The following is a 19,960-nucleotide window of genomic DNA, read 5'->3' on the forward strand; positions in this document are numbered from 1 at the left end:
TGTGCCATACCTAACAATGCAGAGGAGCTGAAGGCCACTATCAGAGCAAACTGGGCTCTCATAACACCTGAGCAGGGCCTCAGACTGCTCAACTCCATGCAACGTCACCTTGTTGCAGTAATCCTGGCAAAAGGAGCTCCACTTAAGTATTGAGTGCTCTACTCAAAACTTCACATCTCAAGCTTCAAGATTACCGGCCAGTGGCACTCACCCCGCTCTCACTCACCTGACCGGTCGACAGCAACTGACGACTGACGGCTGTCAGTGACTGACGGCTGTCTGTGTGATGGAGGGAGAACAATCTGCTCCTCAACACCTCAAAGACAAAAGTGCTCATAATAGGCTACAGGAAGAAAAAAATGGACCTTACACCCCTAACCATCGGGGGAGACTGTGTGGAGAGGGTAGCTGATTTCTGTTTGGTCCATATTGAGCAGGGCCTCATGTGGAACTTGAACACCTTTGGGCTGACAAAAAAGGCCCAGCAAAGACTGTACTTCCTGAGGGTCCTCAGGAAGTACAGTATCAAGGACAAACTGCTGGTGTCTTTTACAAGTGCTCCATAGAGAGCATACTGACGTCCTGCATCTGTGTGTGGTACACCAGTAGCACGGTGGCTCTATGGAGTCGTTGTGAATACAGTCCGAATAATCATGGGCTGCCCTCTCCCCTCACTGGAGGACTTGCACAACGACCGCTGCCTTGAAAAGGCAAAACAGATCACAAAGGACACTTCTCATCCTGGACACTCTCTGTTTGCACTGTTGCCCTCAGGTAAACGGTACAGGGCAATAAAAACAAGAACAACCCGTTTTAGTGACAGTTTTTATCCTACAGATGTAATAAAACTCAATCTACTCAAAAACAAACTGTAACATATATGAGGGATTCTGTGCATGTGTAGGCTATTTTTAATTATGTATTGGTTTTAATCACTTATTTGTTTTATTGTGTGTTGTGTGAAAGTGTTTTATATACAATAGCATTTATCTGGGGTTTTTTTTAGCACTGACTGATGGCACTTTTAATTTCGTTGTTATATAAAAATGACTAATAAAGATTATTTAATCCAAATCTACATGCTCATACTTTTCAGTTGGCCAACATTTCTAAAAATCTTTTTTTGTATTGGTCTTAGGAAATATTCTAATTTTTGGGACTTTCATTAGTTGTCATTTATAATCAACATTAAAATAAATGAACATTTTAAGTACATATATCAGTCTGTGTGTAATAAATTAATATAATATACAAGTTTCACTTTTTGAATGGAATTACTGAAATAAATCAGCCTTTTCATGATATTCTATGAGCAGCACCTGTATAATTGCAATCATCTAGTACAAAAAGAGACATAATTTCTCATGCATTGAAATATTGCAAAGAATTTGGGATTTCTTTGTTCTATGGCATCTGATATCATTAAAAGATTCAATAAAATAAGTATTCAAAGGAAAAAGACTTATCTTACTACAAAAAAACTACATTGAATCCAGATGCTGTCGAGGTTGATTTATATAGCAACTTTCAAACAAGTGCAACTCAAAGCCCTTTACATAATAAGACAAAGCATGAAACGGCACCAATAAAAGAGAATTACGAAGCAGAACTATGATGAGGGATTTCCAGCTTTTGTGCATTTAAAAAACATATATGTAGTTAGAATTGGACATATATAAATTCAAGACTTCAGGAGATAGTCTGCTCAGCTGGTAAAAGAAAACATGTTAACAGTTATTTAAGTTTCTCTTTCTTTTCTCTTAATGTCAAAATTTGACATGTTTATTTAGATGTGAAATGTAAAAAGCATTCAAAAGCAATAGCATATATATTTTGGAGTTGTGTTTAACTCATTGTATTTTATCTTTGAGTATTAATCCACCATTTTTTTGCTCTAAAACTATATCTGTATCTTTTCGCGGCTGTCACCACACTATTGTTCGTGCACTTTAATTTGTCCAGCTGTTCAGTGTTTACATTTACAAGCCTAGGAGGCTTGACGTCCACGTCCGCGTGACGTCATCACGTACATCAAAGAGATGGTTTTTTCAGGTTGGACGGGGCCTCAGCGCTCAACAAGGTTACCATGACAACATCACAACAGAACATTCTATTGCACTGTGCAAATATTCTGAAAACTCCGTACGGAATCATAGTGTATTGAACCTTCAACACGCTACCTGTTGCAAGACTCTCTGGTGAAAACCACGTCTAACGACTCGGAAAACACTGAGAAAACGCTTCAGAACTTCAAACCTACATTTACTGACACATTTCGAACCGTATATATCTTGAATCCTTCAAGACACGACCTGTTGCAAGACTCTCTGGTGGAAACCACGTCTAACGACTCGGAAATCACCTCAGAAAACGCTTCAGAACTTCAAACCTACATTTACTGACACATTACCGACCGTGTTGATCGCAGAAATGCTTTTTAACGGACGTCCAAGACCCAGACAGGGATTTGTGAGCTCTCCCAGGGATGGAGCTCCTAACGGAGGTCCAAGGCCCAGACAGGGATTTGTGAGCTTTCCCAGGGATGGAGCTTTTAACGGAGGTCCAAGACCCAAACAGGGATTTGTGAGCTCTCCCAGGGATGGAGCTCCTAACGGAGGTCCAAGACCCAGACAGGGATTTGTGAGCTTTCCCAGGGATGGAGCTCCTAACGGAGGTCCAAGACCCAGACAGGGATTTGTGAGCTCTCCCTGGGATGGAGCTCCTAACGGAGGTCCAAGACCCAGACAGGGATTTGTGAGCTCTCCCAGGGATGGAGCTTTTAACGGAGGTCCAAGGCCCAGACAGGGATTTGTGAGCTCTCCCAGGGATGGAGCTTTTAACGGAGGTTCAAGACCCAAACAGGGATTTGTGAGCTCTCCCAGGGATGGAGCTCAGTCCCGGGTCTCAGATGATTTCCGCCAACTCCAAATGGAGATTGTAGACTGCAAAAAAGAAAATGCTGTCCTTACCGACTGCAGCAATGAACTGGAGTGGGAAATAGTAGAGCGTGAAGAGGAAATTGAAAGAATGATGTTGATCAACAAGAACTTGGACAGGGAAAGAGAGATCGAGGTTGCAAATGAGAAAATGACCCTGGAAGAACTAAAAAGACAGACTGAGATGACAGAGATGTTTAAGGAAAAGCTGGAGAAAAAGGATTTCTTTCTTGCTCAAGAAAAATACTTTAAGGAATCAGCAGAGAAAGATTCCCTTGTATATGTGAAAAAAATCAAAGACGCTGAAACTCGTTTTGAGGCTGAACGCCAGCTCACACTGGACTGTAAAGGAGAACTCAATCAGTGCAAAGGCATTATTGAGGATCTACTTGAGTCGTCCAAAACACTTGAAAAAGACGGTGAGGTTAAGTCCAAGCAGGAAGAGGCCCATAAGTTGGTCCTTGATGAAATAGAAAAATTAAAAAAGCAACTGGAAGAAGAAACAAGCTCAAATCTTGATCTGATATCTAAACTGGAGGCACAGGAAACATTGAAATCGAGTGTAGAGTTCAAGTTTGCAGAGCTCACAGAGGAACTGAAATTTGCCCTGGAAACGTCTGAGTCTTCTGCAACAGAAAACATCTCAGAAATGATAAGTGTCTCATCACAAACTGACAATGCTTCTTTCGAAAATGTATCAGAACCTTCAGAACCAGAGAGGGTGTCTGAACAAGAAGCTGAGAAATCATCACCAACGGAGCCTGAACACAGCAAAGACAAGATGTTAGAAGTTGTTGTAGAGAATAGCAACAATGAGCTTAACCTAGACTTTGCTGCAAACGTGGGGGTGTCAGGCCCAGAAGAGGTCTCTGAGCTGAAAATAACCACTGAATCGCAATTGGTTTCTGAAGTTTCTGAACAAAAAGCCAAGAAGCGTACACGCAGAAAAAAGAAAAAGCCAGAGCAATCTGACGATGCAAATCAACCTGAAGATGGTTTACCAACAGCAGACTTGGTGATTGATGTAGAACTCACCGAAGAAAGTAACCAGCCTGAGGTCGGTGATAACTTGGCTGCAAAAGTGGGAGACCCTGAACCAGAAGAGTTGTCCAAACCGGTACCAACCCCTGAAACAACATTGGTCTCTAAACAGGATGCGGTTGCTGGACAAAAAGCCAAGAAGCGTAGGCGCAGAAAGAAGAAGTCAGGAAAATCTGAGAATGTTAATCAGGTCATTGAATACCTACCTCAATCAGAAGATGGTATTCCAACACCAGACTTGATGATTTTGCAAGAGTTGGCAATAAAAGTAGGAGTTTCAGAACCAGAGGGCGTCTCTGAGCTAGTGGGGGCCAATGAAAAGGAATTGGTCTCCAAACCAGAAGATATTTCTCAAATAGAAACAGAGAAAGCGTCACCAGCGGAGCCTGAACACAGCAAAGACAAGATGTTAGAAGTTGTTGTAGAGAATAGCAACAATGAGCTTAACCAAGACTTTGCTGCAAACGTGGGGGTGTCAGGCCCAGAAGAACAGGTCTCTGAGCTGAAAATGACCACTGAATCGCAATTGCTTTCTGAAGTTTCTGAACAAAAAGCCAAGAAGCGTAGACGCAGAAAAAAGAAAAAGCCAGAGCAATCTGACGATGCAAATCAACCTGAAGATGGTTTACCAACAGCAGACTTGGTGATTGATGTAGAACTCACCGAAGAAAGTAACCAGCCTGAGGTCGGTGATAACTTGGCTGCAAAAGTGGGAGACCCTGAACCAGAAGAGTTGTACAAACCGGTACCAACCCCTGAAACAGGAAAATCTGAGAATGTTAATCAGGTCATTGAATACCTACCTCTTTTTGAATTTGAAGTAATTGAAGGACTCCCTGAACCGAAGGATGCTGTTATAAAAGAGGACACCAAAATGGTATATAATCCTTCACTGTGGAGACAATTTAAGAAGTTTTTCACCCCGGCATGTCTGCGTCAGTACAAGCACAAGAACACAGTCCAAGATTGAGTGCAAAAGCAACCGGGTTGTCACCAAGTAAACAGCAAAAACAAGATTGACGAAACAAAATTGAACAGTTCCAAAACCGAAGCCATACAAACTGGCACCCCTCACCAGGTCCAGTCATCACCCATAACCACCATCTCCTTCTCCGGTCAAGACATCCCCCTCTCTACCTCTTTTACCAACCTCGGTGTGAAGCTGGACCCACAACTTACCTTTGTAAACCACATCAAACATCTGCACAAAACTTGCTTTTTCCACATAAGGAGCATATCTAAACCCCTTCCTCACTTTCTCCGATGCAGAAACACTCGTCCACGCCCTAATCTCCTCCAGGCTCGAATACTGTAACAGCCTGCTCATCGGTATCCCCAACAAACACCTCTGGAAACTTCAATTCATTCAGAACTGTGCTGCCCGAACTCTGATGAAAACTCGTATATACGACCATATCAACCCTATTCTTCAGAACCTACACTGGCTTCTCATAACCTCAAGAATCCAATACAAGATTTCCCTCATCACCCGCCTCTGCATCTACAGCAATGTCCCTCAATACCTCAAAGACCTCGTTACCGCTCACCAGTGTTGGGACTAACGCGTTATTTAGTAACGCATTACAGTAATGCTGTTAGTTTTGGCCGTAACTAATACTCTAACACATTACTTTTTTAATTCAGTAACGCAATTACCGTTACCAAACGGTGCGTTACTCCCTTATTTTTGGCTACAGTGAAGCTTTTTTTCCCCGCACGCGGAGACCGGAGGAAACGTAGTGTGTGTGCATTCAAAAACATGAGCGGTCATGGCGAGCCAAGAGAGCAAGGAGAGTTTTGCAACGTGGATATATTGTCATTACAGTAATCCCTCATTTTTCGCAAGGGTCACGTTCCAAAAAGAATCCGTGATAAGTGATTTTTTATTTACAATTATTATAAAAGGCTTCAAATTGCGGAGATCAGCACCGCCTCGCACGTATTTCACTGCTCTTCTGAGCCGCTGCATCCTGACTCTGTAGCGTCTTTTTCTCCTAAAGCCCACGATGCAGGTGTGTTTTTTCGAGAGAAGAAAATAGTTATGGGTCGTTGTTGTCGTTCTTTTTTCTTCTGGGCAAAAAGATTCTGATAAACCGACATGCCACCATGGATTATATCTGAGACTGTAATGAACGATTCATCAAAGGGTCCCGTTCTTGAGCTGCTGCTGAAGCTCATTGGCCATTCTCAGCTTGTTTGTTGTTTTTGTTGGTCTAAGTAACAGAGTTACTAACTGAGTTACTTTTTAATGAAGTAACTAGTAACAGTAACTAGTTACTATTTTTCAGTAACTAGCACAACACTGCCCCTCACTCATCCACCCGTAACCTCTGCTCACAAAACACCAACCACCTCCCCCACGACTCCGCTCCATGGGAGGCCGAGCCTTCTGCTCCGCTGCCCCCACATCTGGAACTCCCTCCCTGAACACCCACATCTGGAACTCCCTCCCTGAACACCTACGTCCACCCCAGTCTGTGGACACTTTTAAAAAGGGGCCGAAGACTTTTCTGTTCAGGAAGTGATCCACTGGGCGGTGCCTCTCACCCTTCTTCATTTCCCCTCTCTTCTCCTCTTCCCTTCCTCTCTTCTCCATTTCCATGTTTATTTATTATAAGTATCTCACAGCCATCATTTTTGTCCATCGTTCCTGTAGTTTCTTGTGCTGGCCCCCTTTTTTCTCTTTTGTGCATATTTGCAGGCTGGAGCTTCAGGAGCTGCGTGCTGGCCTGCGGTCTCCCCTCTGGTCATCCCGCTGCTGCTTCCACCTGCCTGCAGTCCCCCCTCTGGTCATCCTGCTGCTGCTTCCACCTGCCTGTGTGGATGTCTGCTGTGTGTTGTTGACGTCCCCGACCACCCCAGTCTGGCCTTCGGCAGGAGGGCCCCCCCTTATGAGCCTGGTCCTGCTCAAGGTTTCTTCCCTCATAACCCTGCATTCACACTGAAAGCGTCACAGGCGTCATAAGCAGCCGGCTGCCATTCATTTTCTATGAAAACGCGCGTCGAGAGGCAGCGGGAGCAGCGCGTCAATTTGAAGTTGAAAAATCTGAACTTTATGCAAATGAGCAGCTGCGCTGCCGAGGCAGCGTCCAATCACAGACCGGGATTCCCGAAGCAAGAAGCTTCAATCTAGTTTGTACTTTCATGTAGACACAAACGTACACTCATTCACATGAGCAGAGCTGTGCACTAACAAACTTACTTTATCAGTAATTAATATATTTCATCCAGCAAACTTATATTTTTGCTGATTTGACTGCCGTTTTTAATTCAATTCAATTTTCAATTCAATTTTATTTGTATAGCGTCTAATACAACAGATGTTGTCTCTAGACGCTTTTACCTGAACTGCTCATGTGAAACACGTAACTAATGGTTGAGGAGCTGTATGGTCCGAACGATTTTATTTGCTACATCGATCCAACGCAGAATAATTAAAAACCGTGCTTATTAATCACCCGGGTCCGGAGATCGGGCCTCCCCTGGCCGGGGGGTGCACGGGTGGGCGCGGCGGCGGGGTGGCACCATTCCCAGGTGTCTATGTCTTATGTTGTCAGTATGAATGAGGGGATGTTGGACCGTTTCCCCCCCCGTCTGGGGGCTCCGGCGGCGCCGGGGGCGCCCGTGGAGGTACGGTGGGGCCCTGGCCCGGCTTGGAGGGCCGGCCCCCGTCTACTGGATGGCCGGTGGGGGAACGTGGGTGTCTTACCGGGGCCGGCTCTGCTGGTCCTGCTTCCTGGCTTCGGCCTCTTCTCCCCCTCCTTCCCCCCCTACACGATTCATACGCACATAGGCGAAGGGGCGGGGGGTCCGGGTCGTGGGGGGCATTGTCCCACGTGGCCCGGCACTCCCCGCCTCATGGTTTTAACAGCAATGTAGAAACTGCACATTCAACACTTAATAAATACATTTGACAAGGACACGTAGTTCGGGAGGGGGGGGGTCGGTGTCAAATCGATACTTGGCCCTCCCCCCTCCCTGTTTTTATGGCATTAATCACATGCACTCAACACCAGGGTTAGGAGGGGGTCCCACATCACCCGCGTTCCCTCGCCGGCCTGGGATAGGTGGGTCGTGATGCCCGGGCCTGGCGAGGCTCGCCGTGCAGCCTGGGGTGCCTTCTGGCGGTGCTGGACCCCCCCGGGGAGGGGGAAACGGTGCGTGATTGTATGTCTGTGTCGGTGAGAATGCGGTGTGGAAGGGTCCTGCCATGGAGGATTTGAGCCTCCATTGGCAGGACAACAAAACTTAATAATTTATCAATATTATATTATACAAAGATGGTTATTATTATTATTATTATTATTATTATTATTATTATTATTATTATTATTATTATTATTATTATTATGTATAGTATATCTTATTATTAGTATAGGTATCGGATAGGTGAATGGATGAATGAATGGGATGCCTGGGTCTGGGGCCCTCCGTTGTCGGGCCCGCGCGGGTATCGCCCTGTTGGGGGGTTCCCTCTCTCCGGGCCCGTCTCCGGTCCCCCCTCCTGCCTCCGCGGCGGGGCGCCCCTCTGGTCTTGGAGGGCCACTTTCCGCGGGCCCCCTCAATTCAATTTTATTTGTATAGCGTCTAATACAACAGATGTTGTCTCTAGACGCTTTTACCTGAACTGCTCATGTGAAACACGTAACTAATGGTTGAGGAGCTGTATGGTCCGAACGATTTTATTTGCTACATCGATCCAACGCAGAATAATTAAAAACCGTGCTTATTAATCACAAAACACAGTTTAAACATCATGACCAAATCCGCTCCGACCCGGTGTGTCAGTGTTCACCGCAGACAGACTGCAGCTTCACCGGGACCAACGATGGTTGCTGTTGATCCAGGACCAACCTTGTTAAGGAGCATCAAACTCACTCTTATTTATGCGGAAATAACGACAAAATATAAAGAAGGCTTCCCAAAGTGTGATCTATGTTGAAATAGGAAACTGAAGATGTGCAGCTATATATTAATATGTGTAGACTATATACACTTTGTTCCCTCCAGTTCTGCAGTGGAGCTTTAGTCCCGCTCACTGCAGGTGTCGACAGTACATGCAGCTTTCAGTGTGAATCCACTAAGCAGCGCGATGCTGGTGTCAGGAGATTTTTGACGCTTTCAGTGTGAATGCAGGGTAAAGGGGAGTTTTTCCTTGCCACTGTTTGGCTTAAGGTTTTTCTCCCACTAGGGGAGTTTTTACCTGCCATTTTTTATGTAATAATTGCTCAGGGGTTTATGTTCATGTTCTGGGTCTCTGGAAAGATCCTAGAGACAACTTTTGTTGTATTAGATATATATAATTTATACGATTTATATAAATAAAATTGAATTCAATTGAATTTAAATCTTTCCCTGGTCTTTTATAGATGTTTCTATTGTCTCTGTGCTTTTATGCTTTTACTTTTGGTTTTTTGTGTCTTGATTTTATTCCTTTTTGTTTATTTTGTTTGCTGGTATCTGTAGCACTTTGAGATTATTTTATGAAAAGTGCTTTACAAATATACACATATATTACAATGTATTATTATTATAGATGAAGAGCATCGCAGAGGTTTATGTTCACTTTCAGTAAAAGTTTTGGGTTTCCTCCCATTATTAACTTTTACTTCAAGAAATCAGTCCATTCCTAGTAAAGAATAAATAAAAGGAGTTAAAATCGAGAGTTTTTTTTACATCAATCTCTTCATCATACTGTGATTCTCGATTGTTGGGAAAGTGATATGTACAAATTATCTGCCCTATTGTGGCTTTTTTTTTAATTATTTTTCTAAAAACTGGTCATGTACATGGAGAAATCATGTTCAACATTATTGAATTATCATTATTGAAATGAAGAATACATAACAAATATTTGAAAGGAATTAAATATCTTTTATTTTTTGCGTGTTTATTGGATAAAGGCGTCATCCAGAGGTCCTACGTTTGCATCTTTTCCAGGTTGCAAACTTCGCATCACCTATACTCAGTACTGGAGTTGAGGGGGGAGGAGGGGGGATGGCATCCCCCCTGAAATAAAAACGGTCAAAATCATCCCCCCTGTAAAACTGCCATCCCCCCTTTCCATCCCATATGTCATTTCATCAAAAAATGTGGTATTACTGCTATTTCAACATTTACAGTCATCACCAGAAAAATAACACCAGAAAAATAATTTATTTGACAATTTTCACCTGTTTCAAGTACATTTTCACTTGAAATAAGTAGGAAAATCTGCCATTGGGACAAGATTTATCTTCTCATTACAAGCAAAAAAACTTGTTCCACTGGCAGATTTTTCTACTTATTTTAAGTGAAAATCTACTTGAAACAGGTGAAAATTGTTGTTTTTTCCAGTGATGAGTCTTGTTTTAAGTGTAATGAGATTTCTTTACTAAAATGAGACATTTTAGCTAGAATATGGCAGGAAAATAGAAGAAAGAAAGAAAGAAAGAAAGAAAGAAAGAAAGAAAGAAAGAAAGAAAGAAAGAAAGAAAGAAAGAAAGAAAGAAAGAAAGAAAGAAAGAAAGAAAGAAAGAAAGAAAGAAAGAAAGAAAGAAAGAAAGAAAGAAAGAAAGAAAGAAAGAATAGAGGCGTGTTAGCTGACGTTTTATCTTGTTATTTTGACAAATAACGTGACACTGGCCCTTTAAACGTGGCTCCTCCACCAGCGTGAACGTCTCTGGTTAAATTAATGAGACTAGACTGAACCGACACTTCCGACAAACTTCAAAATAAAACCACCTGCGGCTATATTTTATGAATACAACTGTTGTTGCCTCGCCTCGGATGATGATAATGATAATAGTGATGACACTCCACAAAGGAATTGTTCATTTAAAAGCAGAACATTTCTCATAATAAGCAAAAAATAACGCATAAAAAAAAGACTCGCTCATCCTTTTATTTTTGAGTTTCACACCAAACATCCGTCTTGCTCTGCCTATCCTGAGACAGCTTGACGCATGTGACCGTATCCACACGGCTCCGGAGTGAATGTGGGAAATAAGAAATCTGTGCTGTTAGATAACCTCTCACAGCTGCTGCAACAGCTGGATTAAAGGCTTGATTCCGGGCTGCAGGCTGGATCCTCCCGTCCAGGGTCCATGAAGACCCTGCACACTGTTAGAGGCTTGTGTGTGTTATCATACAGCCATGCTCGGGTGTGAATAGTGCTGCAGGGCGAGGATGGCAGCGGACGTGGATAAGGAGGACCGATCTGGGTCCTGGATCAGCAGGGCTTTGTGGTCCCTGCTGTTGATCTGTGCAATCCCTCTTCTGGCTTTCGGGGTGAAGTATTACCAAGATGCCCAGCTCCTCAAACGCCATGTAAGATCCACAGTCAGTAAAGCCTGAATTAGGGTTCCGCGTTAAATCGACGCAGGCCCTACGGCGTAGGGAGCGCGTCGCCGCGGTACACTACGCCGTAGGCTCTGCGTTGGTGTAACGCGGGACCATAAATCAGCCTTAACACTTGCAGGGTATTTTAGGGCCGGGCAGGAGAAACATAAAAATAATATTTTAGAGGAGGAAGATTTTTTTTCATTATGCACTTCGAGAAAAAAGTAGAAATGTCGAGATTAATGTTGAAGTACAATTTTAGTGAAAAAAGTCTAAATGTTGAGGGAAAAAGTCAAAATTTCGTGAATAAAGTTGAAATGTTGAGGAAAAAAGGCGAAATTTCGACTTTATTCTTGAAATTATATTTCAACATTAATCTCGACATTTCGATTTTTTTCTCGAAATTGTATTTCAACATTATTCTCAACGTTTTGACTTTTTTCTCGACATTTTGACTTTTTTCTCGAAGTGCACAGTAAAAAAAAATCTTCCCCTCACAAATATTTTTTCTCCTGCATGGCCTATTACTTTTTGCACGGAGCTCTTGATTTAATGTAATGACTTGTGATTGTGTTCATCTAAACTAAAGAGTGTGCTTCACACATGGTCAGACATCAGACGCCTAACACGTCCCCTCTGCAAATGTTCCTCCCTTGTGGTGTTTCATTAGGTGGGTGGATCTGTGGCACAGATCCACCCACCTAATGAAACACCACAAGGGACAAGTTCTGTGCCACAGCTGGTGAGACTCAACCGCACCTAGTTTTTGATCTTTGTTTGCTACACAGGGTCTCCAAAGTTGTTGTTCCCCCACCCTCCTTTCCCTCCTTTCCCTCCATTGTCCAGACGCCGATAGGCACGAATCTGTCTGAGAAAGGAGTCAGTCTGACTCAAACTCCCGCTTGTGTTTGTGGCCTCAAGGCTGATCTTTCTTCAGACGAGACTGCTGTCTGCTGAGGCTGAAAGAATGCTCAGACACCACAAACAAAACACTTCCCCACTGTAGCCTCCTCTGGAAATACTTTGAAAGAAACTCTGAATAACTAATCATGCATCTGGAGTTGTACTCTTAAGCTCTTTGTTTTACATTTTTCCAAATCTCTTCATCCATCAGGAAGAGAGTATACGGATCCTGGGCTCCGAGGGCCTTTTTCTCTTCTCCTCCCTAGACACCGACCATGACCTCTATCTCAGTCCAGAGGAGTTCAAACCCATTGCAGAGAAGCTCACAGGTGCATCATTTCACTCTACTCTCACGCCTCTGACTTTAGTTCTCTGGTGATGTTTAACCTCACACTCACTTAGCTGTTGCAGGGATCACACCACCGGTGGACGTGGATGAGGAAGTGATCCATGACCCCAATGGAGAGACGTTGATCTTAGAGGCCAAAATGCAGCCGCTGCTGCTCGACTCCATGACCAAAAGCAAAGATGGCTTCCTTGGGGTGAGATACGACCAAATTCTTCTGGTTGTTTTGCATAGATCTAGTCTTAATCAGCTGTTTTGTGACCTGTGAGCAACAAGGACCCCGAGAGAGTTTGTAATACTTTCTGCTTATTAGGGATGGGCGATATGGACTAAAAAATGTATCACGATAATTTCTGGCATTTATCCCGATAACGATAAAAATGACGATAAAAAAAAATACCAATTCAACTCCACCTTTGTAACTATAAATCTATCACCACATTCAGTCTTTGGAGCCCCCAAATCACTGCTCTAAAAGATACTAAATACTACTAAACTACACCAATTAAATTGAATTTATAAAAACCAATTAAATTAGTTACACCTGTACTGGAATGACTCAGATCCGCCATGTTTGTTACACAAACACGTATCAACGGGAATTTTTCTTTCTTTCTTTCTTTCTTTCTTGGCTCATTTCCTTCCTTCCTTCCTTCCTTCCTTCCTTCCTTCCTTCCTTCCTTCCTTCCTTCCTTCCTTCCTTCCATAAATCATCTTTACACAAAAACGTCATCAACGGGAATTTATCATTTTTACCGTGAGATGACAAATTCTTACCGTGGGGAATTTTTTTGACGGTATATCGTGAACGGTAAAATATCGCCCATCCCTACTGCTTATGTATTCCCTTGTGCCACTTCCTCGGGCAGGTGTCTCACAGCTCGCTGAGTGGGCTCCGCTCCTGGACGAGCCCTGCGGTGCCTTCTTCCACCTTCTCTGCCAGCCAGTTCAGGGTGTTCCTGCCCCCAAAGAACAAGGGGGAAGTGGGAGACGCATGGTGGCTGATTCCCAGCGAGCTCAACATCTTCACTGGATACCTGCCCAACAATCGTTACCACCCCCCCTCGCCAAAGGGCAAAGAGGTACCTCGAAGCAAACACCCCCCTGCTCAGGTTCTGGTTGGGATTGAGTTTTTATTATTGAAAGCTGTTCTTCTTCTTCCTCCGCTGCAGGTTCTCTTCCACTCCTTGCTGAGCATGTTCCACCCAAGGCCCTTCATCAAATCACGCTTTGCTCCCCAGGGTGCAGTCGCCTGTATTCGCGCCAGCAGCGACTTTTATTACGACATAGTTTTCAGGTGAGGGGAATGTCGGGGGGAGGCGTGAAACACCTTGCCCCATGGCCTGTTAACTTATGCATTCATGTTAGAAGTGCTGACTGTCCAGAACATACAATGAATGTCAATTCTTTTGGTTTTATCCTGGCAGGGAGCCACTTTTTTCAGCGTAATTTCACCACACAGACGCATGCACCTCAACGTTCATGCTGTTTTATAGGCGGTTCAGTTTTCATCATGTTCATGCTGTTAAAAGCGGTACATGTGTTGAAAACTGCTCTTTATTTTGACCAAATATAAGAGAATATTGAGATTTCTGAACTCACTAATATGACGTGCAGGTCATATATGTTCAGTGTGTTAATCCATTTTGAAGTCTTTATCCCTCAATGACCCATATTTTCATGGGAAGTACTTTTGAACCTAATTATGTTTACAGAACAAACAAATAACATTTATATAAATATTTTTTTCTTCCAACCTTCATTAACACTAACTTATCTCCAACTTTATTTTTTTATTTTCCTTATTTTGAATTGTGTTGTAGGCCTGAAATTCAAAATGACCATATGTGAACAAATTAAATGAAGTTGATGAGTTAAAAAAACCAACAGGAAATTAGAAGAAATACAACTTCTTTTTGTGTTTATATAGTACGTTTTTATTAGTTTTATCATATTCATGTTTTAATTCAGGGTAGTTATTACATTTTATTACCATTGAATGTTATTTTATTATGTATAATGTCTTTCTTTTGTGTAGCACTTTGGTTTAAATGGTCGGTATAGTATGTAGCAGTATGTATGTGTATGTGTGTACCGTTACGTAGGTACGCAGATATGTGAGGATGTAAGTATGTTGTATATGTGTGCATATTATGTACATGTGTATGTATGTGTGTACTTAGGTGTATGTTATTGTGTATGCAATACATATATGCAGAGAAGGATGAGTGATATTATAATGATAATGTAGAATATATTTATTTACATACTGGAAGTACAGCAATAGCAAAATATTTACATTAATGTTAAAATACAATATTTTCTCTTTTTGTTAAAGTTATTCCTCATTGGGATAAGATTTTGTAAAAGTCAAGTGCTGACGATGATAATAAGGGTTAGGATTACATAAATCTACGACTTCCTCCTAATCCTTTTGATCATGTTTTGGCTGCCTGTGAGGCTTGTTGATTTGTTTCTGTTTTTTATTTATAAATATTTGTTTTTACTTGTCTATCTCTATATGAATATGTGTGTGTGTGTGTGTGTGTGTGTGTGTGTGTGTGTGTGTGTGTGTGTGTGTGTGTGTGTGTGTGTGTGTATATGTATATATATATATATATATATATATATATATATATATATATATATATATATATATATATATAATATTATATTATTATTTTTTTAACCATGTTCAAATAAAGGATTCAGATTCAAATGTGCTACATAAATAAAGTTGACTGGATAAAGTTGACCCGTTCTCTTTGCTCCCGCAGGATCCACGCAGAGTTCCAGCTCAATGACGTTCCGGACTTCCCCTTCTGGTTCACCCCGGGTCAGTTCACTGGCAACATCGTCCTCTCTAAAGACGCTTCTCACGTCCGCCACTTCCACCTCTACGTCCCCAGTGACAGGCGAGTCCATCAGACGCACCGTCGTGAGTGTCCCGCCTGCCGCCTAGCCCTCGGTGTGAGTGTGACTTGTCCCGCTGTGTCGCAGGAGCCTGAACGTGGACATGGAGTGGCTGTACGGAGCCAGCGAGACCAGCAACATGGAGGTGGACATCGGTTACCTGCCTCAGGTACGGCTGCACTGATGCACAGCCCCCCTGATACCGGTGCCCGATGGTTTCTAATGAGAGCTTTTGTTTCCAGTTGGAGCTGCACTCCGCAGGGCCCTCCACTCCCTCCATCATCGTGGACGAGCGGGGAAATGTCATCGACAGCCGGGATGACGACAGTGAGCCGATCCAGTTTGTCTTTGAGGAAATTCACTGGTCTTCTGAGATCAGTCGGCAAGAAGCTGCTCGCCGGCTGGAGGTCACCTTCTACCCTTTTAAGAAGGTAATCATCCCTGAGGGAATTAATAAACCGCGTGTAACCACAAATGACTCATTTTTCTCTGTCTGGGGGCCCTTGCAGGTACCCTACCTGCGGTTCTCGGAGGCTTTTGAGCGAGCTGAGGCGGAAAAGAAGCTGGTACATTCCATTCTGCTCTGGGGAGCTTTAGACGACCAGTCCTGCTGAGGTGAGATCATTTACAACGAGCTGGTTCACAGCAAACGGACGCTCCGCTCTAAACACTTTGCTTTGAACAAACTGGATTCACAGTCATTAAAGTTAAGTTTCATGCTGCTGTGTGTCCTTCACAAAGAGACCTTAACTTTTAAAAGAAGAAATGCCACAGAAAAAAATAAGCAATGCTGTAAATGAAAGAAAATGTTCAAGATCTTATGTGTTCTCTCGCTGCTTATGCTCCAAACTTCTGGAAAAGTCAGCCGAATACATTTTGTGTAACAATGGAACAGCAATAATCTGCTACGGTGAGAGCAGAGTCAGAGAAATAAAAGTCTGTTTAGGCATTTCTAGCTCACCGTTTCCATATCACTGAATTTCTGTCATGGTTTGCTTAGTATTTAGTTAGAATTTAAAGTTTTTATGAGTGTTGGAGTGTGAGTGTTGGACTTCTGGCTTTCCTCATCGTCTTCCTTCGCCACACCTCCGTAGGTTCGGGGCGAACTCTCCGGGAGACGGTCCTGGAAAGTTCGCCCATCTTGGCTCTGCTCAACCAGAGCTTCATCAGCAGCTGGTCTCTGGTCAAGGAGCTGGAGAACATGCAGGTGACGTGTTTGTGCAACAATTTCAGACACCAGAGATGTTCTGTTTTATTTCCAATGCAATTATGTCATAAACGTGATACGTTGTTTTGTTATTCATTAGGCTGATACACAGAACCCTGCACTGAGTGAAAAGGCCCGTTTACACCTGCAGAAGTACAGCTTCCCCGTGGAGATGATGGTGGCACTGCCCAATGGAACCATTGTAAGTATTTCTTTGATCAAAGTTATTTAAATACAAAATGAATATACGTAAAAAGAATGGGGGTAGACTTGTGGCTGGACGATTTCAACATATTTTCTTTGCATGTGCAGTAACTGAGGTCATGTCCACGTTTAGTTTTTAAAACATCAAACTACATGAAGATGAACATACATGTTATTTTCAGACGCAAACACCAAATGCTTTGGTATTTTTAATGGCCTAATGTAGCAGCTGGAAATAATTAACATCAAGGAAAAAGGAAATAAAAGGAAACTTTTCTCCAGAGTTTATTAGATGTCCGATATGTTCAATTCAGGGTGTATACACTACAATGATAGATCTGCCATGAACTCAAAGACGAAGAGCTTTATTGTGGCTATATGCACGTAGAATCACCAAATAGATTAGGCTGCTAAGATAATGCTCATTGGTGTCCTGAACCACCTTTTCAATGTATCCTGACTGAGCGATCGGATTAGGATCCCCCTGGGAATGTTTTCCGACCTTGCATGAGCTCTATCCGCTTGTAATTGGACATTTTAATGTCTAGTCTAAACAGAGTTGTAGTTGAACAAATCTGCCTCGTGATTTGCTCCTCTGGATCACCATATGTCCATCCCTGACTTGCAAAGACTGTATCATGCCGTTGACTATGACTAGGGTAAAAATGACAGCATTGGGGCGACCGGTGGCTCACTGGGTTGAGCAGGTTCACATATACGGAGGCCATCGGCCTCGTGCAGGCAGTTCAGGTTCCAGTCCAGGCTGCGACTCTTTTCCACACGTCTTCCTCTTCTCCCTTCCCTCTTTAGCCACTTTCAAATAAAAGGCAACTACAGCCACAAAATAAATATATGTATATTTAAAACTAACAAACAAACAAACAGAGGTGTCAAGTAACAAAGTACAAATACTTCGTTACCTTACTTAAGTAGAAATTTTGGTTATTTATACTTCACTGGAGTAATTATTTTTCAGACGACTTTTTACTTTTACTCCTTACATTTTCACGCAATTATCTGTACTTTTTACTCCTTACATTTTAAAAACAGCCTCTTTACTCTATTTCATTTCGGCCTTTAAAAAAAAAAACTATCCAGTTAAATTGCTCCATCCGGATAGAGTGAATTTGGTTATGGTTGTTTCAGATGTTCTTGTCCAGTTTTGTTCTTACATCCGTTCCCTCAGATTCCTGCAACTAAACTTGGATGTACATTCCAATAAAGGTTAGGATAAATGATAACATGCCTCAAGTTTGACTTTTTGCACCATTACAATACTTATAGGCAACTAGTCATCATATCTCCTGCTCTCTGAAACACATGTTAATGCTCAATAGTACACATATATGCTTCTTTAATATATTTGCATTATACTAAGATGCATTCATTTTCAATGGCTTTTGTCCTTAATGGCTTTCCCCCCTTACATTACTTTTACTTTTATACTTTAAGTAGTTTTGAAACGAGTACTTTTATACTTTTACTTGAGTAAAAAACTTGAGTTGATACTTCTACAGGAGTATTTTTAAACTCTAGTATCTATACTTCTACCTGAGTAATGAATGTGAATACTTTTGACACCTCTGCAAACAAAAGACTTAAATTACAGCATCACAGCATGGAAATGTAGCAGCAAGCAATGTTGGATTTGTTGTCTTTGGCATCAGCTGTTACGCAGTTAATTTCTGGCTCTGGCTCCAACAGTGGAAACTGTTGTACGGAGCGGTAAACACAACAGTTAATGACACAACCGTGCTCATTTTGATTTAGCATTTATCCTTTGCCTTATTTTGTAACTAACTCGGCTTAAACTACTTTTGGCCGAGGCAAACTTCTGGAAACGGTGCTTGACAATCTGCTCAAAATCATGCAGAGCACTTCAGTGTCATCGCACATAAGTAATTCCCTCCCCGCGATTATACAGATGGACGTTTCTGTAAAGGCTTTCATCTGTACCGTTTAGGTCCACCACATCAACGCTAACTACTTCCTGGACGAAACTGCCATGAAACCAGAGGAGGAAGGGGCGGCGTTCAGCTTCTCTGGTGGGTTCGAGGATCCCTCCACATCCACTTACATCAACTTCCTGAAAGAGGCTTTGGAGAAGGCGAAGGAGTACGTGACCCAGTAATGTGGGGGTGCGAGACACTGCCCTGGAGGAAATGGTCATCAGATCCACGATAAGAACAACCCGCCAAATGTTACGTCGGGATGCTTTCTCATCCGCCGTGGCAGCTGGAAAGCATTGCTGCCTTCTATCCTCTGCTACTATTTATTTCAACATCTCTCTCGGTCAAGCTTTTGTAAGGAGTTTTTGTATTCTGAGTGGTACTTGTAAATGACTGCTGGGGGGAATAACCTTCTCAAAGCTTATATTTTAGTGAAATGCAAGTGGCTTGCACATGGAGCAGTAATTCACACTTAAAATGCGGATAGATCTGCTCCTTCTGCTTGTAGTTGGTACAGAATACGTAGCCAGACGCTGCCAGATCAACAACATAGCACGCCGCTCAGCGGTGGCGATGCATGCGCAGTATTTAGCAGTATCCTGCTGCGGCCCGGAGTCGGGGACGGGCTCCGCTGTCGCCTCCGGCTGCATTTCTGCGGTTAGTGAAGGCTTCGCCTGAAAGCTCCCTCTGAGTTGGGTGATGCCTGATGATGTTGCAGAATCTTCTGGAGGAAACGCGCCTCTCTGTCTCCGGGGGCCGACGCAGCAGGAACGGCTGAACTGGACTGTGGCACATACATTTATCTTTTTTAGTAGTTTTTTAAAATAGTTTGTGTTTGAAACAGTTTGTTTGAGATGTTTTTCCACTTGCCCTAACCAAAGGGCATGTTTTTTTTTTTTTTTTTTCAATATTTGAAGCAGGAAATCGATTCAGTCGATTCTCTCAAACAATCATGTTCACTTATTAAGCTTTCAAATTGCTTTTGTATGTCATCTTACAATAAAAACGTAACATTTTTATGGAAAAACAAGACGTTTTGGATGTACTTTGAAGTCTCATCTCATGTCAAAGTTAAATTTGTTTCTTAAAGACTTTAATTCACTTGAGAAGCACACAAGAACGCGTGGGGGTGCGGGGGATT

The 19,960-nt window shown here is 42.7% G+C and overlaps 1 protein-coding gene across 2 annotated transcripts; it reads left to right on the top strand.

Moving 5' to 3' along the window:
• The first annotated feature begins 10,928 nt into the window (after window positions 1-10,928).
• selenon (selenoprotein N) lies at window positions 10,929-19,849 on the top strand. Of its 2 annotated transcripts, none has more exons than XM_061743867.1 (12): window positions 10,929-11,285; window positions 12,412-12,529; window positions 12,603-12,742; window positions 13,416-13,628; window positions 13,719-13,843; window positions 15,324-15,461; window positions 15,547-15,628; window positions 15,702-15,890; window positions 15,969-16,074; window positions 16,554-16,666; window positions 16,767-16,868; window positions 18,834-19,849. In XM_061743867.1, exons 1-12 carry the CDS (start codon window positions 11,145-11,147, stop codon window positions 18,999-19,001), a joined length of 1,635 nt encoding a protein of 544 aa, XP_061599851.1. In that variant the 5' UTR covers window positions 10,929-11,144; the 3' UTR covers window positions 19,002-19,849. The 2 variants fall into 2 exon arrangements, with proteins under 2 accessions (XP_061599851.1, XP_061599852.1); XM_061743868.1 differs by having other exon boundaries at window positions 12,612-12,742.
• Window positions 19,850-19,960: the final 111 nt, after the last annotated feature.

The sequence above is a fragment of the Cololabis saira genome, chromosome 16 (genome assembly GCF_033807715.1).
Source record: "Cololabis saira isolate AMF1-May2022 chromosome 16, fColSai1.1, whole genome shotgun sequence".
Taxonomy (NCBI): domain Eukaryota; kingdom Metazoa; phylum Chordata; class Actinopteri; order Beloniformes; family Belonidae; genus Cololabis; species Cololabis saira.